Below are 13,867 nucleotides of genomic sequence, written 5' to 3'. Positions count from 1 at the left end.
AAGGGCTGGCCAAGGTTCAGATTTTTCAGTAGCATTTGTCAAAGGTGCTCCTTTTAAACCGGGCGCCAGTGCTGGGTCAGCAGTTTCACGCGGATCCGAGAAGAAGCTGACGCCGTGGGCACAATCTGCAAAGCATCCGTGCCGGCAGGGAAGGGGTCTGTGGGCAGATCAGCCTACGGCCGTCGGGCACCGAGACTCCTGGGGGCCCTACCAGGGCCCAGGTGCCCGGCTCCGACAGCGTCGCTCCCCGCCCCGGGCCGCCCTCAGTGCCTGGGTACACGGGGGTTCTTCACCCGCAGACCCAGCTTCGTCGCTGGAGTCTGTACTCCCAGACGCAGAGCTCGGGCCGTCAGTCACGACCAGCTAGGAAAAGCCGGGGGGCGACGGTGGTGGCGCGCAGCGGCGCCACGCAGCGGCGCCGCGCCCCTCGCGCGCTCCCCGCGGGTTGTCGCGCCTCCACTCCCGGGGGCCGTGCGCGTTCCGGTGCACCGAGGCCGGGCGGGCCGGGGCGGAGCGCGCGCTGGAGACCCGCCCCTGCTCCCCTCCCCCTCTCGCGGAGATTGACGCGGCCCGGGCAGCCGCCCCAACCAATGAGCGCGGCCCGGGGCGGGCCCTGGAACCAGCTGCTCCGGCTACTTAGAGTCTTCGGCTCCGCCGTGGGAAAGCAGAACGGAGTCGGGAGTACCCAGGTGGACCGGGCACCCCAGCCAGCCAGCGCGGACCGGCAGGCGCACGGGCACCGCGCCGGGTACCGCACCGCACCGTTCCGCGCGGGGCAGAGCGGAGCCGCAACCCCACGCGCCTCCCAGGACCCACCAGCCACCGCCGCCTCCGCAGCACCCATGGGGACCAGGAGACTTTAAAGGAGTTTGGGGTTTCGGGAGCAGGGAAATCACGGGTACGGAGAGGCGGCTTTCTTTGCCTTGGAAACGGTTTTTCTTCGTCCGACTGTTTGGACCCTGTGCCGGGTAGGAGGGAAAAGGGGTCTTTTGGCTGAAAGTGGACCTCCCTACTCAACCCACGCCCGCACCCGCACCCGCACCCGCACCCAGACACCGCACTGGCTCCCCCCATCCTTCCCTTTCCTCTTTGTTAGGTTATTTTAGACAGAACGGCCTCGCCCTGGCGCAGCCCGACTGGCCCTGCTGGGGAGAAGGCAAGAGAAGTAAGGGGCGGAGCGCACCTGCTTGTGTGGGCAGGTGTGCCCGGGTGCGTGGGTGTGCGTGCCCTGGCGAGCGTGCAAGCGTGGGGTTAGGATTGTGTGCGAATGTGGGAGTCTGAGTGTGCCGTCGCGAAGGTTCGTCATGGTGTATATGTGACATTATCACACCGATATACTCGCCTGTCTGTGCCTGGACTCCCAGGTGAACAAGCTTTTGCCGGTGTCGTGAGTGCCTGCGAATGTGCCCGAGTGTCATTGTCCGAGGCGCTGTCAGGGGAGGAGTACGACCTAGCGCAAAACTGAGAGGGGGGCTGGCGAGGGTGGGGACAGAAATGTGGGCGCAGCTTGCTCCAAGCTCTGAGGCCCGAGGCGCCCCTTCTTCCTTCCAACCTACCCCTCGGTCCTCTCCCGGGTGTCGGTCTTCTCGCTAACAACCGGCTCTGTCGTCCCCACTGGGACCCCTCGCGCCTTCCCGCTGCCTGCCTCTTCTCTTGTGGGAGTTGTACCGGGTTCCCGGATGGGGTCCGAGGCTGTGTGGTGGCGTGTGCTCCTCCCCGAAGGACGGGTGGCTTCTGCACCTGTCCTGACGCTGGGGAGGAGCGGGTGACTCCAGTGCCGGCGCGTGGGCGGGCGGACGGGCAGGTCCCAGGGGCACTGCACGTCCCGGGGAGGGGCAGCTGGACTCTGATCGTGTCTCTGCCTCTCGTCTGTGCTCCCGCAGATCCCGGCTCCTGGCCCTCGCCTCGCCGCGTCATTGATGGGCAACCAACTGGACCGCATCACCCACCTCAACTACAGCGAGTTGCCCACAGGGGACCCGTCGGGGATCGAGAAGGACGAGCTACGAGTTGGGGTCGCCTACTTCTTCTCGGATGAGGAGGAGGACCTGGACGAACGCGGCCAGCCCGACAAGTTCGGCGTGAAGGCCCCCCCGGGCTGCACCCCGTGCCCAGAGAGCCCCAGCCGCCACCGCCACCACCTGCTGCACCAGCTGGTCCTCAACGAAACTCAGTTCTCCGCCTTCCGGGGGCAGGAATGCATCTTTTCCAAAGTGAGCGGCGGCCCTCAGGGCGCCGACCTGAGCGTCTACGCTGTCACCGCGCTGCCCGCGCTCTGCGAGCCGGGCGACCTGCTGGAGCTGCTGTGGCTGCAGCCGGCGCCCGAGCCGCCCGCCCCCGCCCCGCACTGGGCCGTCTATGTGGGTGGCGGGCAGATCATCCACCTGCACCAAGGCGAGATCCGCCAGGACAGCCTGTACGAGGCGGGCGCGGCCAACGTGGGCCGGGTGGTGAATAGCTGGTACCGCTACCGCCCGCTGGTGGCCGAGCTGGTGGTGCAGAACGCCTGCGGCCACCTGGGCCTCAAGAGCGAGGAGATCTGCTGGACGAACTCGGAGAGCTTCGCCGCCTGGTGCCGCTTTGGTAAGCGGGAGTTCAAGGCGGGAGGGGAGGTGCCGGCCGGCACGCAGCCCCCGCAGCAGCAGTACTATCTCAAGGTGCACCTGGGCGAGAACAAGGTGCACACGGCCAGGTTTCACAGCCTGGAAGACCTCATCCGCGAGAAGCGCCGCATCGACGCCAGCGGCCGCCTGCGAGTGCTCCAGGAGCTCGCCGACCTCGTGGACGACAAGGAGTAGCCTCGTGGGGGGGCCACCTGCGCCTCCTGTCTCCCCGCGCCCCGCTCCCTTCCCAGCACCCGGGCTTCCTGGCCGGCGATCCGCGACCCCCGTCCCCCCTCGAGCGCCCTCCTGCGGCGGCCGGTGCCCAGGCTGCACCCTCGCACCCCTCCGCAAGTGGCCGAAAGTCTCAGGAACTGGCCCCGGGACGAAAGGGCAGCTGTGCGCGCCTGGCTGAGCCCCCCTCCCCCCCCCCCAGCGGTGGTGATGGTGTTGGGAAACCCAGCGTGCGCTTTCCCCTCGAGTTGTAACGGGGGAAAGGAGAAAGGGCTGAAGGGAGCAAGCAAGGACGTGGCTTTCCCCACAGGTCGCTAGTCAGTGACTGTCACCCGACCTCCTATAAAGGGACCATCACCGCCCCCAGTGCGCACACACAGACCAGTCGGAGGTGAGAAATGATCTTTCCAGGGCACAGTTCACCTCCCGTATGAACGTGTCCCCAGATTGCAGGATTTCCAAGAAATCGAGCCTGTCCCTTAGGCACTTGTGAATAATTCCACAAGAGAGCACTTTGGGACTCCGGGTTATCCCGAGGCTGCCCGGGACTTTTCCAGCTCTCCAGCCCCAGGTCTCCTGACATTTGTATTCCAGGCTCCGGGCAAAGCTGTAATGTTTGCTTCCAGTCCTTTCCACCGAGGGAAGCGACCGCCACCCCCACCCCATTTGCCCGTGAGTCTCCCTCGCTGGCAGAAGGGAAGCCTTCCTGGTCCCGGGAGGAAAATGGCTCAGCTGATTTGGTGAGGAGCGCGGGCCCCGCCCCCGGCAAGGAGAAGGTTCACCTGGTGTCTGGGAACTTGAATGTGTGGAGACGGTCGCTTGTTGTTCTTAACCCTAGTTTGCTCCCTGATGGGGCTGCATTTCAGAAAGAGTCCTATTTTTTAAAGGGTTGGAGGAGAGAGAGAGAGGAGGAAGATATGGCAACATTCAAGAAACCAGCATTATTACAACACCATAGCCAGAATATTTAGTTTGGCTTTTCCTAACATAGCAATCTTAGACGGTGGGGAAGTGGAAATAAAGTTTTAAAAGTGAGAGAGCAGTTTTCCAACTATGTCAACAAAGCCTATCGTGTTGATGTTTTTATTGACCATTTTAGCAACATGCTAATAAAATTTCAAATTGAAATTTTTATTTTCATGGCTTTAATCCATGATAGTTTAAATAGTGGGGGCCATTAAGAGTGGATTTAGCTAAGAGCTTAGCTAACATTGCCTTTTCACTCTATTTTTCTCAAATCTTATGAGAATTCTGTTTTTGCATATTGTAGTTAATTTTTGGCTTGAAACGGCAGTCCTCGTAATGGTGAAGGTGTTAATCAATGTGTATGTTGTACTGAATTTCTGTCAGTTAAGGGGTTCACTGCTTGGGTGGAAATTGCTAGCGGGTTCAATGAGGTTTCTTTTCCCCATGTTGTATACCATTACCATTTCACATTTGCATTTCTTTTTCTTCCTCTCCCCTTGATGTCCTTAAGAAAGGACTCTAGAATCGGTGGCTTTTTCCCTTCCTCTTTAGCCAATCCCACAATTCATTCCTGAAAACCAGAAAGAACTTGTAGGACCAGGGCAAATGTGTGTGTGTTCCAAAAACTTAAGGCCGTTGGAAACCCCTTCCTTGGCCAAGGATGTACCAACTTCTCTCCCTGTGCTGCAGCCCCAGCCTGACTGACTGTTAATTGATTCAGTGTTAGACACCTACAGCATCTACGTCCCTTCCCAGGGAATTTGTCAAATAATGGTGTTTAGCTAATTGTGGCAAGCAACTGCATTTTGACAGCTGTGATTTAGTTGGACAAATATGGCCAAAGCCAGTTTCTTGGCATTTCAAAAATAATGCAATAAAAACTAGTCGAGGTTAGCTGAGACTGGAAATGCCTTTTTTCATGGTGAAATGGTTCATTTCTGTTTTGTTTTTTTTTTTTCCACCTTGGATTCATTCCCTGATCTTGAATCAAAAGGTCAGATCAATGAAATATGAACTAGAGTATTTTTCTTAAGCCTATTGAGTGATTTATTTTTTAAAAAATGTTTAAATGCATATGCTTTTCTTTCAGCGCATACAACGGCAAAACTTTTGTAATAACTAACTTACCTTTGCATGTATGGGGAACTAAAAGTCACTTAATTCCCTAACTTATTCCTCTTTCAAATAGCAGATGGCAGATCATAAACCGAAGTTCTTCATTGTGTCTACCTTCTCCACATTCTTTACTGTGTCCTCCCACTGTATCTTGGCTCTCTGCTGTATTAAACACCATCCTGAACACTTGTTCCAGCAGAACTTCTTGACATTTTGTCCTCCACCTGTCACTCAGAGGGTGGGGCTTAAGCAAAAGAAATGCATCGGTCGATCACACCTAATACTAACATTTTATTTCCTCTGATGGCACATAGTCTGATTTTTCTCTTACCGAGACGGTCACTATAAGAACAGAGGACTGGCCCAGCACCTTTATACTTTCTGAGACTCGACTGTCAGTAAAAGTAAGAGTTTGGCCGCCAAAGTAGCATTCGTTCCTGTACTGGTCTGTCAAGGACTGGGTTGATGGTAAGACTCGTACAGATTCACAGTAGGAGAACACTCCTTACAGAGGGGACCCCTGGTCCTTGTTAATAACAGCCAATGGCAAAACAATCCTAAGCATCGTGCACCACGGAGAGGATATTCTCAAGATATTATCTAGTAACTTTCTCCTGAAAAAGTGTATTTTGAGGGCACTGTTAACAGTGTGAGTGAAACCAAATGGGTGGGTGTTCCTTTGAAAGATGCCATGGGCATACTTGATTTTTTATTTTGAGTGAATGCAGGATCCCCGGATTTTATCAGAGTTCTAAAAATGAAAGCCAGAAGCCTCCTAACATTTTGATAGAGGTCAGGAATTTACTTTTGGTGGGAGTTCTCCTCAAGAGAACGGAGCTTCACTGTACTTTTCATGATGCTGAGTGTGGCCGAGCTGGAACTGGGTTCCACCTGCTCTCTGGTAGAGAGGAAACCTACCCTTGTGCCTCTGTTGCTTGTCCACCTTCAGAGGCTGACCCTGAAAAAGCAAACTACTAAAAAAGAATGAACGTTTGGACTCCGAGGAGTGCTTTGCTACAGATTTTGTTATTAAAAAACAAGCAAAAACAAAAACAAAAAGCTGGGGAGGAGGAGAGAGGATGGGCATACTTTAAACAAAACCAGGTCTGAGCTAAATAGATATATATATATATATATAAAGTTCCTCAATATTTAAAAATTTAAATCCCAGTCATGACTGTGTATTATTAAAAGAAAGACTAAATATGGATTCACTAGCAGATAACACACATCTGCACCAGGTTAGAACATCAAACGCAGAAGCAGCTGTAAGACCAATTATGTGACATGATTTTACCACCTTTAAAAAAACATGTTTGATATTTATCTTCCTCTTTGTGTCGTGTTTCATGGTGAACACTTTTGTTTGAATAATGATTTTTTTTTTCAGAAATGCATGCCATTGGTGTTCACAAAATAGTGAATTAATCTGAATAATCAGTATATCCTAACAGTCTTCAAACATTACCTTATTGGTTAATTACATGTTTATATGTTCTTTCCTTCCCTAAGAGTTCAATCTCTTAGTCATCGAATAAATGGAGCAGAGTGGAATTTCAGTGAAATTAATACCAGAGGCACAAACATCATAGAGCAACCTAATTTCCTTTTGTCCATATGCGTACCTTCAAAGCTTTCTGCTTTCTTGCTTTTAAACAGGTGAAGAGAGTCTTGTTAAGTTTGGCTTTCAGACATGACTTGCCACACGGATAATGGGTTTGTAGGTGAAAAGTACAGACTTTCAGGTTTCTAGAAACACAAAGAACTGTGTTTAGAAAATGGTTAACACCGAACTTGACCTTTTTGGTTGACAATTACTAGCTATTGGCAGAATGTGTGTGTGTGTATGTGTGTATATGTATATATATATATGTATATATATATATATATATATACACACACACACAGATATACACACACACATTTACACACGGACATCTGTGTACACATACACATTTGCATATACACATATACTTACTACACGTTTACATAATGCATGCATTCCATCTGTGTCCGTAGATACATTCCTACCTACAGCTAGTAATCGTGTTTTCATTCAGAGATATACACAGACGTGTGCACACACAAAGATTCTTTAAGACAAAATGGAGAGTGACTTGAGACCTACAAAAACAGGTGACGTTCTCTGGGGTCCTCACAGCTAGTGAACAACTGGACAGCCAGCTGGCCATCCCTGAAACGGAGCATAAAGAAAAAGAAGAAAATGTGGGAGTCGCACTTAGTTTTGTCTCAATTACAGAAGTATATGTTCCTTGTTTCTCTAACTAGAAAGACTTAAGATTCAAAGGAAAGCTGCAAAGATAAGAAAGTAATTACAAAATAAGACGCAAGAGCAAGTGGGAAAGCTGGAACATGATAAAAGAAATGAATAAGCTTTGCAACAGGGGACGCCTATTCTCTAACCAAAGGCAGGAAAGCCGAGATCTTATTTTCTGACCATTTAATAATTTATAAAATCCCCTTGATGCCATCACTCACATGTTGTATGTTTACCTCATTTGAACCTACCATAGAAGAAATTTGGGTATTTGAAGATGTTGGGGAAAAGGAAAAATCGTCTTTGGCTTTGTGGCTGTGGGTGAGTCGTGATGCTTGCATTTACTGGCAACAAGCACCCAGATGAACAGTCCCCTGTGCTGTGGAGCGTAATCAGTCTGTCTGGTTCACTGCGACTTGTGCTGAGGCACAGAGTAGGTGCTCAGTACATATAAGGCTAAGTGAGGCATGTCTACACCTCAGGTGTTCTCGGTGACACCTGATCACTAGGAAAACCAGGAATCCCACCACGTGGCTTCTCTACAAGGAAACCTAAATCACTCCAATTGAAATTGGCAGGCTTTTCCCACCTCAGAAGACCCCACAAAAATATAATTTATAAGGCTTAAGACTAGTATCAGGGGAAAGGTATTCTGAATATTCTATTTGCTAACAGGAAAAAAAAAAACTATCAAAGAATCCAAAGACAAAATGTTCTTGTCATTTGGTTAGAAAGGGGAAAGCAAACTAATAACTCTGACTATACCTTCCCACAACTTCATCTCTCATTTACGTCAAGGGGAGATTTTTCTTGCATGAAATCACAATATTACTCCTTCAGAAAGAAGCTTATTATTAAAGCTCTTGCTAAGAATTTTCTTCAGTTATGTAAGGAAAAACCTACCAGAATATGAGCTTAACTCTCTGAGAAAATTAGATTTGACGGAGTTTGGTCATGGGTGTTTTTCTGAATAAACATTATTCATTTATATATGAAAATATCCAAATAATGGCTATGCCCATTGGCTTTTATAATCCAATTACTTTTTTATGTGAACATGAGTTCTGAACTTAGTTTTGTCCAAAGGGGAGAGGCTTGTAAAATATTAGGTATGAACAGAGCCAATGTCTTAAATTCCAAGCACAAAATAAATGCCTCAAATGTTAATCTGAACTGTATTCAGTCTTCCAAAAAATAGAAAGAGATCATATAAGGCTACTGCTTATGTGCTTTCCAAGAAAATTCTTGCCATCAATCTACAATATAGACGTTAATGTTCTATTCATGCCACAATGGGAAACTTGAGGGCTTCTCTGTTATGACTATACTGATATTTGCTTTAACAAATACATTATTATTCTAAATTCAATCATTTTCCCCTCCAACAGTCCTGCAACATGCCAGCTCTTTGCTCACTGCCAAGCCCCTTGTTTTCAGATTCTCCTGGGGAATGAGCAAATCCAGGGGGATCGTACTGACAATGATTCTGTAAAACATCTCCCCGGCTCTCGGCACATGCTTTGTTTTGTCCTGCCTTCTGCTTCTCAGTGGAATTGTCTGCCCCAGGTCTGAGCTAGAGAAAAGCAAGTCTCAAGGGTAGGGTTGCCCAATTTGGCAAATAAAAATATAGGCCAATCAATTACATTTCAATTTCAGACAAAGACTAATCATTTTCATATAGGTGTATCCCATGTGATATTTGGGACACACTTATACTAAAAATGATCTTTTTATTTGAAATTCAAATGTAACTGCATGTCCAGGACATCACCTGGCCACTCTACTCAGGGAGGACCTTACATCTCTAAGAAGCCAGAGACCTCTGATCTTTTAGAGTGGACAAATTAAGGACACATCCTCTATCCACAGCATGGAAGTGTATTATCAGATTGCTCATGAGTCTTTTAAGACCAAGGCCAGATTCAGGTCCAGGGACAAGCACATAGTCCAGGAGAAGCCGCAGAAGGAAGGGTTCACATACTCCCTAATCACTGAGAGAGTTGGTTGCATGTTTGTGTTGATGGGTGTTTCATGCATCTCTATTCTTGTACTCTTTTGGTTGTTTTGTTGGACTTGCCATCCTTTATCTGAGGATATGAGGAGCGCTTTCCCAGATACAATCAGAAATACTCTATGTCACTGTTTCTAATCCCACCTGCTACTTATCCCAATCTGGGTCCTCACGTCCCACCTGGCTATCCCATACCTCCCCTCCTGTCTCTATCCTTCTGGTGCCTCTATCCAAATGTGTGTGGCTACAGTGATCTTTAAAAAAAATAATAACGTTTATTTTTTTTTTTTGAGAGAGAGAGAGAGAGGAAGAGAGAGTGCAAGTGGGGGAGGGGCAGAGAGAGGGGGAGACACAGAATCTGAAGCAGGCTCGAGGCTCAGATCTGTCCGTATAGAGCCCACCATGGGGCTCTAACTCATGAACTGCGAGGTCATGACATGAGCCGAAGTTGGACGCTTAACCTACTGAGCCACCCAGGTGCCCTGATCTTTTAAAATACACACTCATGCTCACAAGATAAAGACCAAACTCCTTATGAAGCAGTCAGTGTCCTCCATGGTCCAGCCCTTGTCTGCCACCAGCTTATACTAAGGCCACATAAAATAGTAGGCAGAACATGTAGTTTTCATTCATGCTTTCATGACTTTCTATGTTGTCCCCTTTATCTGATTGCCCTTCTTGATTCCTGAGGGGAGAACTCTTATTTACCTGCCCTTCACAGTAGCGCCATGTTACTTTCTGATATGGCTTTGGTAGTTTTCTTCTGTGTGTTCCCACTGAATTTGTTTATACCTCCCCCAGACTCTCCCCTACTATAAATGTTGTTTACATCTGTCTCTCTCTAGACTGAGCTCTATTGGGAAAGGCTCTGTGACTTACTCATTTCTGCACCTGCAAAGTCTAGCACTTGCAATAGATGCTCAGTCAGAGTCTCCTGAATGAATGGAAGAAGTGGGGAGAGGGAGAAAAAACCAGCCCCTCCATAAGAATGTGGGACATACTGCCCGTGGTTTCTCTCTGAGCCAAACCACAGTAAGAATGGGCTAAAAGTGTCAACATCTACATGATTCTCCCTAAAAACCCTACCGTAGAAAATTAGTTTCTGTTTAGAAAATAAGCTAGAATTGTGAGAAATCTATAGTAGACTATAGATGATGGGAGATTAGCCGTACATAGTTGAAAAGGCTTCTCTGCCCTCATTATACTGATGCCAGCATTTCTTCATGAATGAACGTTATGAGTTTCATTATGATGGAAATGCAGATTTGTCTCCTCTTGGCAATTCAATCTCCACCTAGGTGAGATAGCTCTGGGAGTTGCAAATTTAGAAGGCAGCTGGGGGTTGACTTGCACGAAGTAAAAATGAGACAAGACATTTCCCATATGGGCTACTTTAGTCAGTGGGCCCTCAAAGACCAGAGATGTTCCATTGGCGCAGAACACGTCTGAAACATCCAAGTCCTGTTCACCTTTTGGAAAGTAACATCTTTCCCAAACTTACTAATAAGCAAATCACCTACGGCATCTGTGGAAGGAAAACAATCCCCTTGCCTAACATTCCAGCAGGGGGAGCAGGAGAAAACCAGTCTTCTTGGATTGATGACATTTGGACCTCTAGCTAGCTGAACGGCTAGAATAACTTGAAATAATTTGAAGTGCAATTGAGCACTAAAAATGTACCTACATTAATGTCTTATAAAATATATATACTTTTATATTTGAGATCTTCCCTGAAACTCTTAGGAGAAGCACCCTGTATTTTTCCAGTGAAATAGTATTCTCTGAGCACCTCTGGACATTAATGTAGTTTAATCTGGTTTTGGTCATGGTTATGGCTATTTGTACTTAAGAAAAGGTATTTTAATTTGAGATTTTTAAACCATAATATCCTGCTGAGGAAAAGAAGTGTCAAAACTCAAGAATGGAGTGCTTCTTTGGAATGAAATACTACTAACTTGGGATTAGATACCTAGGTAAATACGGGTTATGGTAAAACTGCTTTTGCCCAGAGAGCAATTTCTAGAGGAGACAGCAGATGAGATGTTTCATTATGCAGCCTCACCATCCTCATTTCAGAATCAGTGCCCCTTGCGTACATCTGTTTTATTTGTGTGTAATTTTATGAGACAGGATCTACACAAGGAAATGGGAGCAGAGGTAGTTACTTCATCCTCTACAGACCAACAAAGTAAGTGCTTGACAGCCCAGATCTGTTCTGCCCATGTTACTTCCTTAAAATCTTTAAGGGTTTTCCATAACTTGCCAGATGAAATCCAGACTGCATGGCATCATTCGAGCTGTGCCCTGTCTGTCCCCTATCCCCCAAACTCTGAAGCTTCATCCCTTGACTCGTCACAGTAAATTGTCCCTATGAGTCCTCTGTACTGAACCACTTACCTTTCTCCAAAAACCATGTCATTATATGCCTTTGCTCAAGCTTTCATCTACATAGAACATCCTCCCCGCCTTCTTATCCACATGTCAAAATCCTCCTCATCCTTTCATTCATAGGACATTTATTAGCTGTTCCGTGAAGCCCTCTTTCTCCTGCAGTACATTCTACTTCAACAACAAGCCAAATTAATCCTTCTTCACGAGCTCCCATAGTTCTTTATCTGAGCATTTAACATTCACTCTACTCACTTAATATTCCAATTTTCAGCCCCTAAACTATGTCAAACACAATTTACTTAAGTTAATGGGAACCAGATTGCCTGCTGAATTGGGTTTTAATCTTGAGGTAGGGATCTTGGCATTCTGATCTTTGGTTCCTTAGTAGCTAGTATCTGGTCACATTGGATGCTCAACCAATGCTGACTTCATTTGACTCAGTTAACTTAATTAGAAAGCAACTCTTTTGCTCTAAGAACAATGGTAAGCGCTTTTTAAAAATTAATGTTCTCATGGGAGATCAACTCCCTAAACATTTGGTGGGTCCCTATTATCGGCAAGCCTTTGTTTTACATCATGTGGATACAAAACATAGTCTAGACTTCAAGAACTCCATCTGGTAAAGGAGAGAGGTACACTATTAGCCACAATCCACTACAGCCTGGAACGTAGGTCATTACCAAGATACAATGAAAAAATATACTATAGAAGGTCAAAGGAAGAAGCACTTGGAAGGAGACATCAACTTCAAGAAATGAGTCCTTGACTTGCGTAGAAGATCTGAATGGTGTTTTTAAGACAACTACACATTTTTGTTGAATCTTTATTAACAGATGGGAAAATAGATAATTTTGGCATGTTATTTAAATCCAATAGACACTCTTTTGTCATTTTTATGTAAAATGCTATTTTTAGAGTAAGTTTGGTCCTACAAATTCTGTTGATGTGAGATTTACATATATTGAATCAAAGCCATTTTGCTGTGGAACTACTGAGATTGGCAGGTTATTAGCATTTAATTTACCAGTTAATTCGCCTCCCAGTACATCTCTGCAGGCAAGATTTTGATTGATAGGTGAACCGGTTGCCTAAGATTTAGTTCACAGGGTTAGGACAAATTCTCTAGCGAGAAACTGTGCAAATTTGGGACTTCTTGGGGAAGGGCTGGGGGCCCTGAGCAGTGATGGTTTTAGGCCATCTGAGAAGATGCTCTCATACAGGGAGAGAGGCCAAGGCCACAGACAGGAGGGCAGAACAGTTTTAAGGGGCAAGGTAACTGTAGAGAAAAAAGCCACCAAAATGTCAGAAACCATGAGGACATTACTCAGATGCACTGTGCAAAATGTGTCAAGATTAAGACCATTTTGCCAGGCAGAATTAATAGCTGACACGGAAATATGGCCGGCAGGAAACTGACAACTCTGAGAACTGATACCGGCTCTCAGTCTATATAAACATTCCAATTTCAAAGTGCATTGTGTTTAATTTAAAAATGGCCCTGTGAAGAAAACAGGAAATCTATCAACTTTGACAATATTCCTTCAATTCAAATAACAGAATTTCTTTGAAGAAAAATAAATCTAAGCCTGTTGCAGAGGGACACCCTGAATTTGCTCAGGTCTTTCCCATGGGCTTTGATGCCAAGTGTTGGCTTTCTAAATTCTTCTAATAATTTTAATACATATGTCCATGAAATCTAGCATATAAGCAAGTTTTTCCTTCTTGTGTGGAATTCTCATTTGCTTGAAAATGGAGAAATCCCAGATTCTTCACAAAGACGGAGAAATAGTCAAAACGTCCAGGTGTATATAGGTGTGACTGGAGAGCAATTCTTTATGTGTTGAACCTCATGTTAATGAATTCCAAAGACAAACAGCTGACTTTATGCATTTATTTTAATAAGGCCGTGAAAACAGTTCATTTACAGTATAAAAACCCCTTGTCTTTTAAAAACGCTAGACAGAATATTTTAATAAATTAAATTTGTCTGCCTGTCAAATCTGTCAAATTGACAAGAACCCTCAAGGAGTATTGCTGACGTTGTAGGTTTATTCTTCCAATAGGATTACATTTGGAATTTAATATAGGCTGCTTAGTGGAAGAATCCATCCATCAGAGTAATTTTAAGTAACAAACACTAACAGAATATCCTAAGTCTCCAACCTTCTAGGGCCAGGGTGATTCTATTTCCTTTGCAAACTATTTTATTACCCATGATAGTGTCCTGAATATTAGATTTGTCTACAGTGATGAAATAATCTAAGGAGGCAA

At 46.4% G+C, this 13,867-nt stretch overlaps 1 protein-coding gene and 1 long non-coding RNA gene across 4 annotated transcripts in view; one reads left to right on the top strand and one right to left on the bottom strand.

Moving 5' to 3' along the window:
* The window catches only part of LOC122216606, a 152,322-nt gene that overhangs the window by 19,543 nt on the left and 118,912 nt on the right, over nucleotides 1-13,867 (bottom strand). The window contains exon 3 of one of the 2 annotated variants that reach the window (XR_006200989.1): nucleotides 6,567-6,665. The exons of the other annotated variant lie outside the window; for it this stretch is intronic. This is a non-coding gene — a long non-coding RNA (uncharacterized LOC122216606). Of the gene's footprint in view, nucleotides 1-6,566; nucleotides 6,666-13,867 lie in introns of those variants that run through there. 2 annotated transcript variants of the gene reach the window in all.
* On the top strand, nucleotides 665-5,340 carry LRATD1 (LRAT domain containing 1). Of its 2 annotated transcripts, none has more exons than XM_042933644.1 (2): nucleotides 665-898; nucleotides 1,884-5,340. In XM_042933644.1, exon 2 carries the CDS (start codon nucleotides 1,920-1,922, stop codon nucleotides 2,796-2,798), a length of 879 nt encoding a protein of 292 aa, XP_042789578.1. In that variant the 5' UTR covers nucleotides 665-898; nucleotides 1,884-1,919; the 3' UTR covers nucleotides 2,799-5,340. The 2 variants fall into 2 exon arrangements, with proteins under 2 accessions (XP_042789578.1, XP_042789579.1); XM_042933645.1 differs by having other exon boundaries at nucleotides 665-968.

The sequence above is a fragment of the Panthera leo genome, chromosome A3, assembly GCF_018350215.1.
Source record: "Panthera leo isolate Ple1 chromosome A3, P.leo_Ple1_pat1.1, whole genome shotgun sequence".
Classification (NCBI taxonomy): domain Eukaryota; kingdom Metazoa; phylum Chordata; class Mammalia; order Carnivora; family Felidae; genus Panthera; species Panthera leo.
This window is presented reverse-complemented; position numbering and strand designations above follow the sequence as displayed.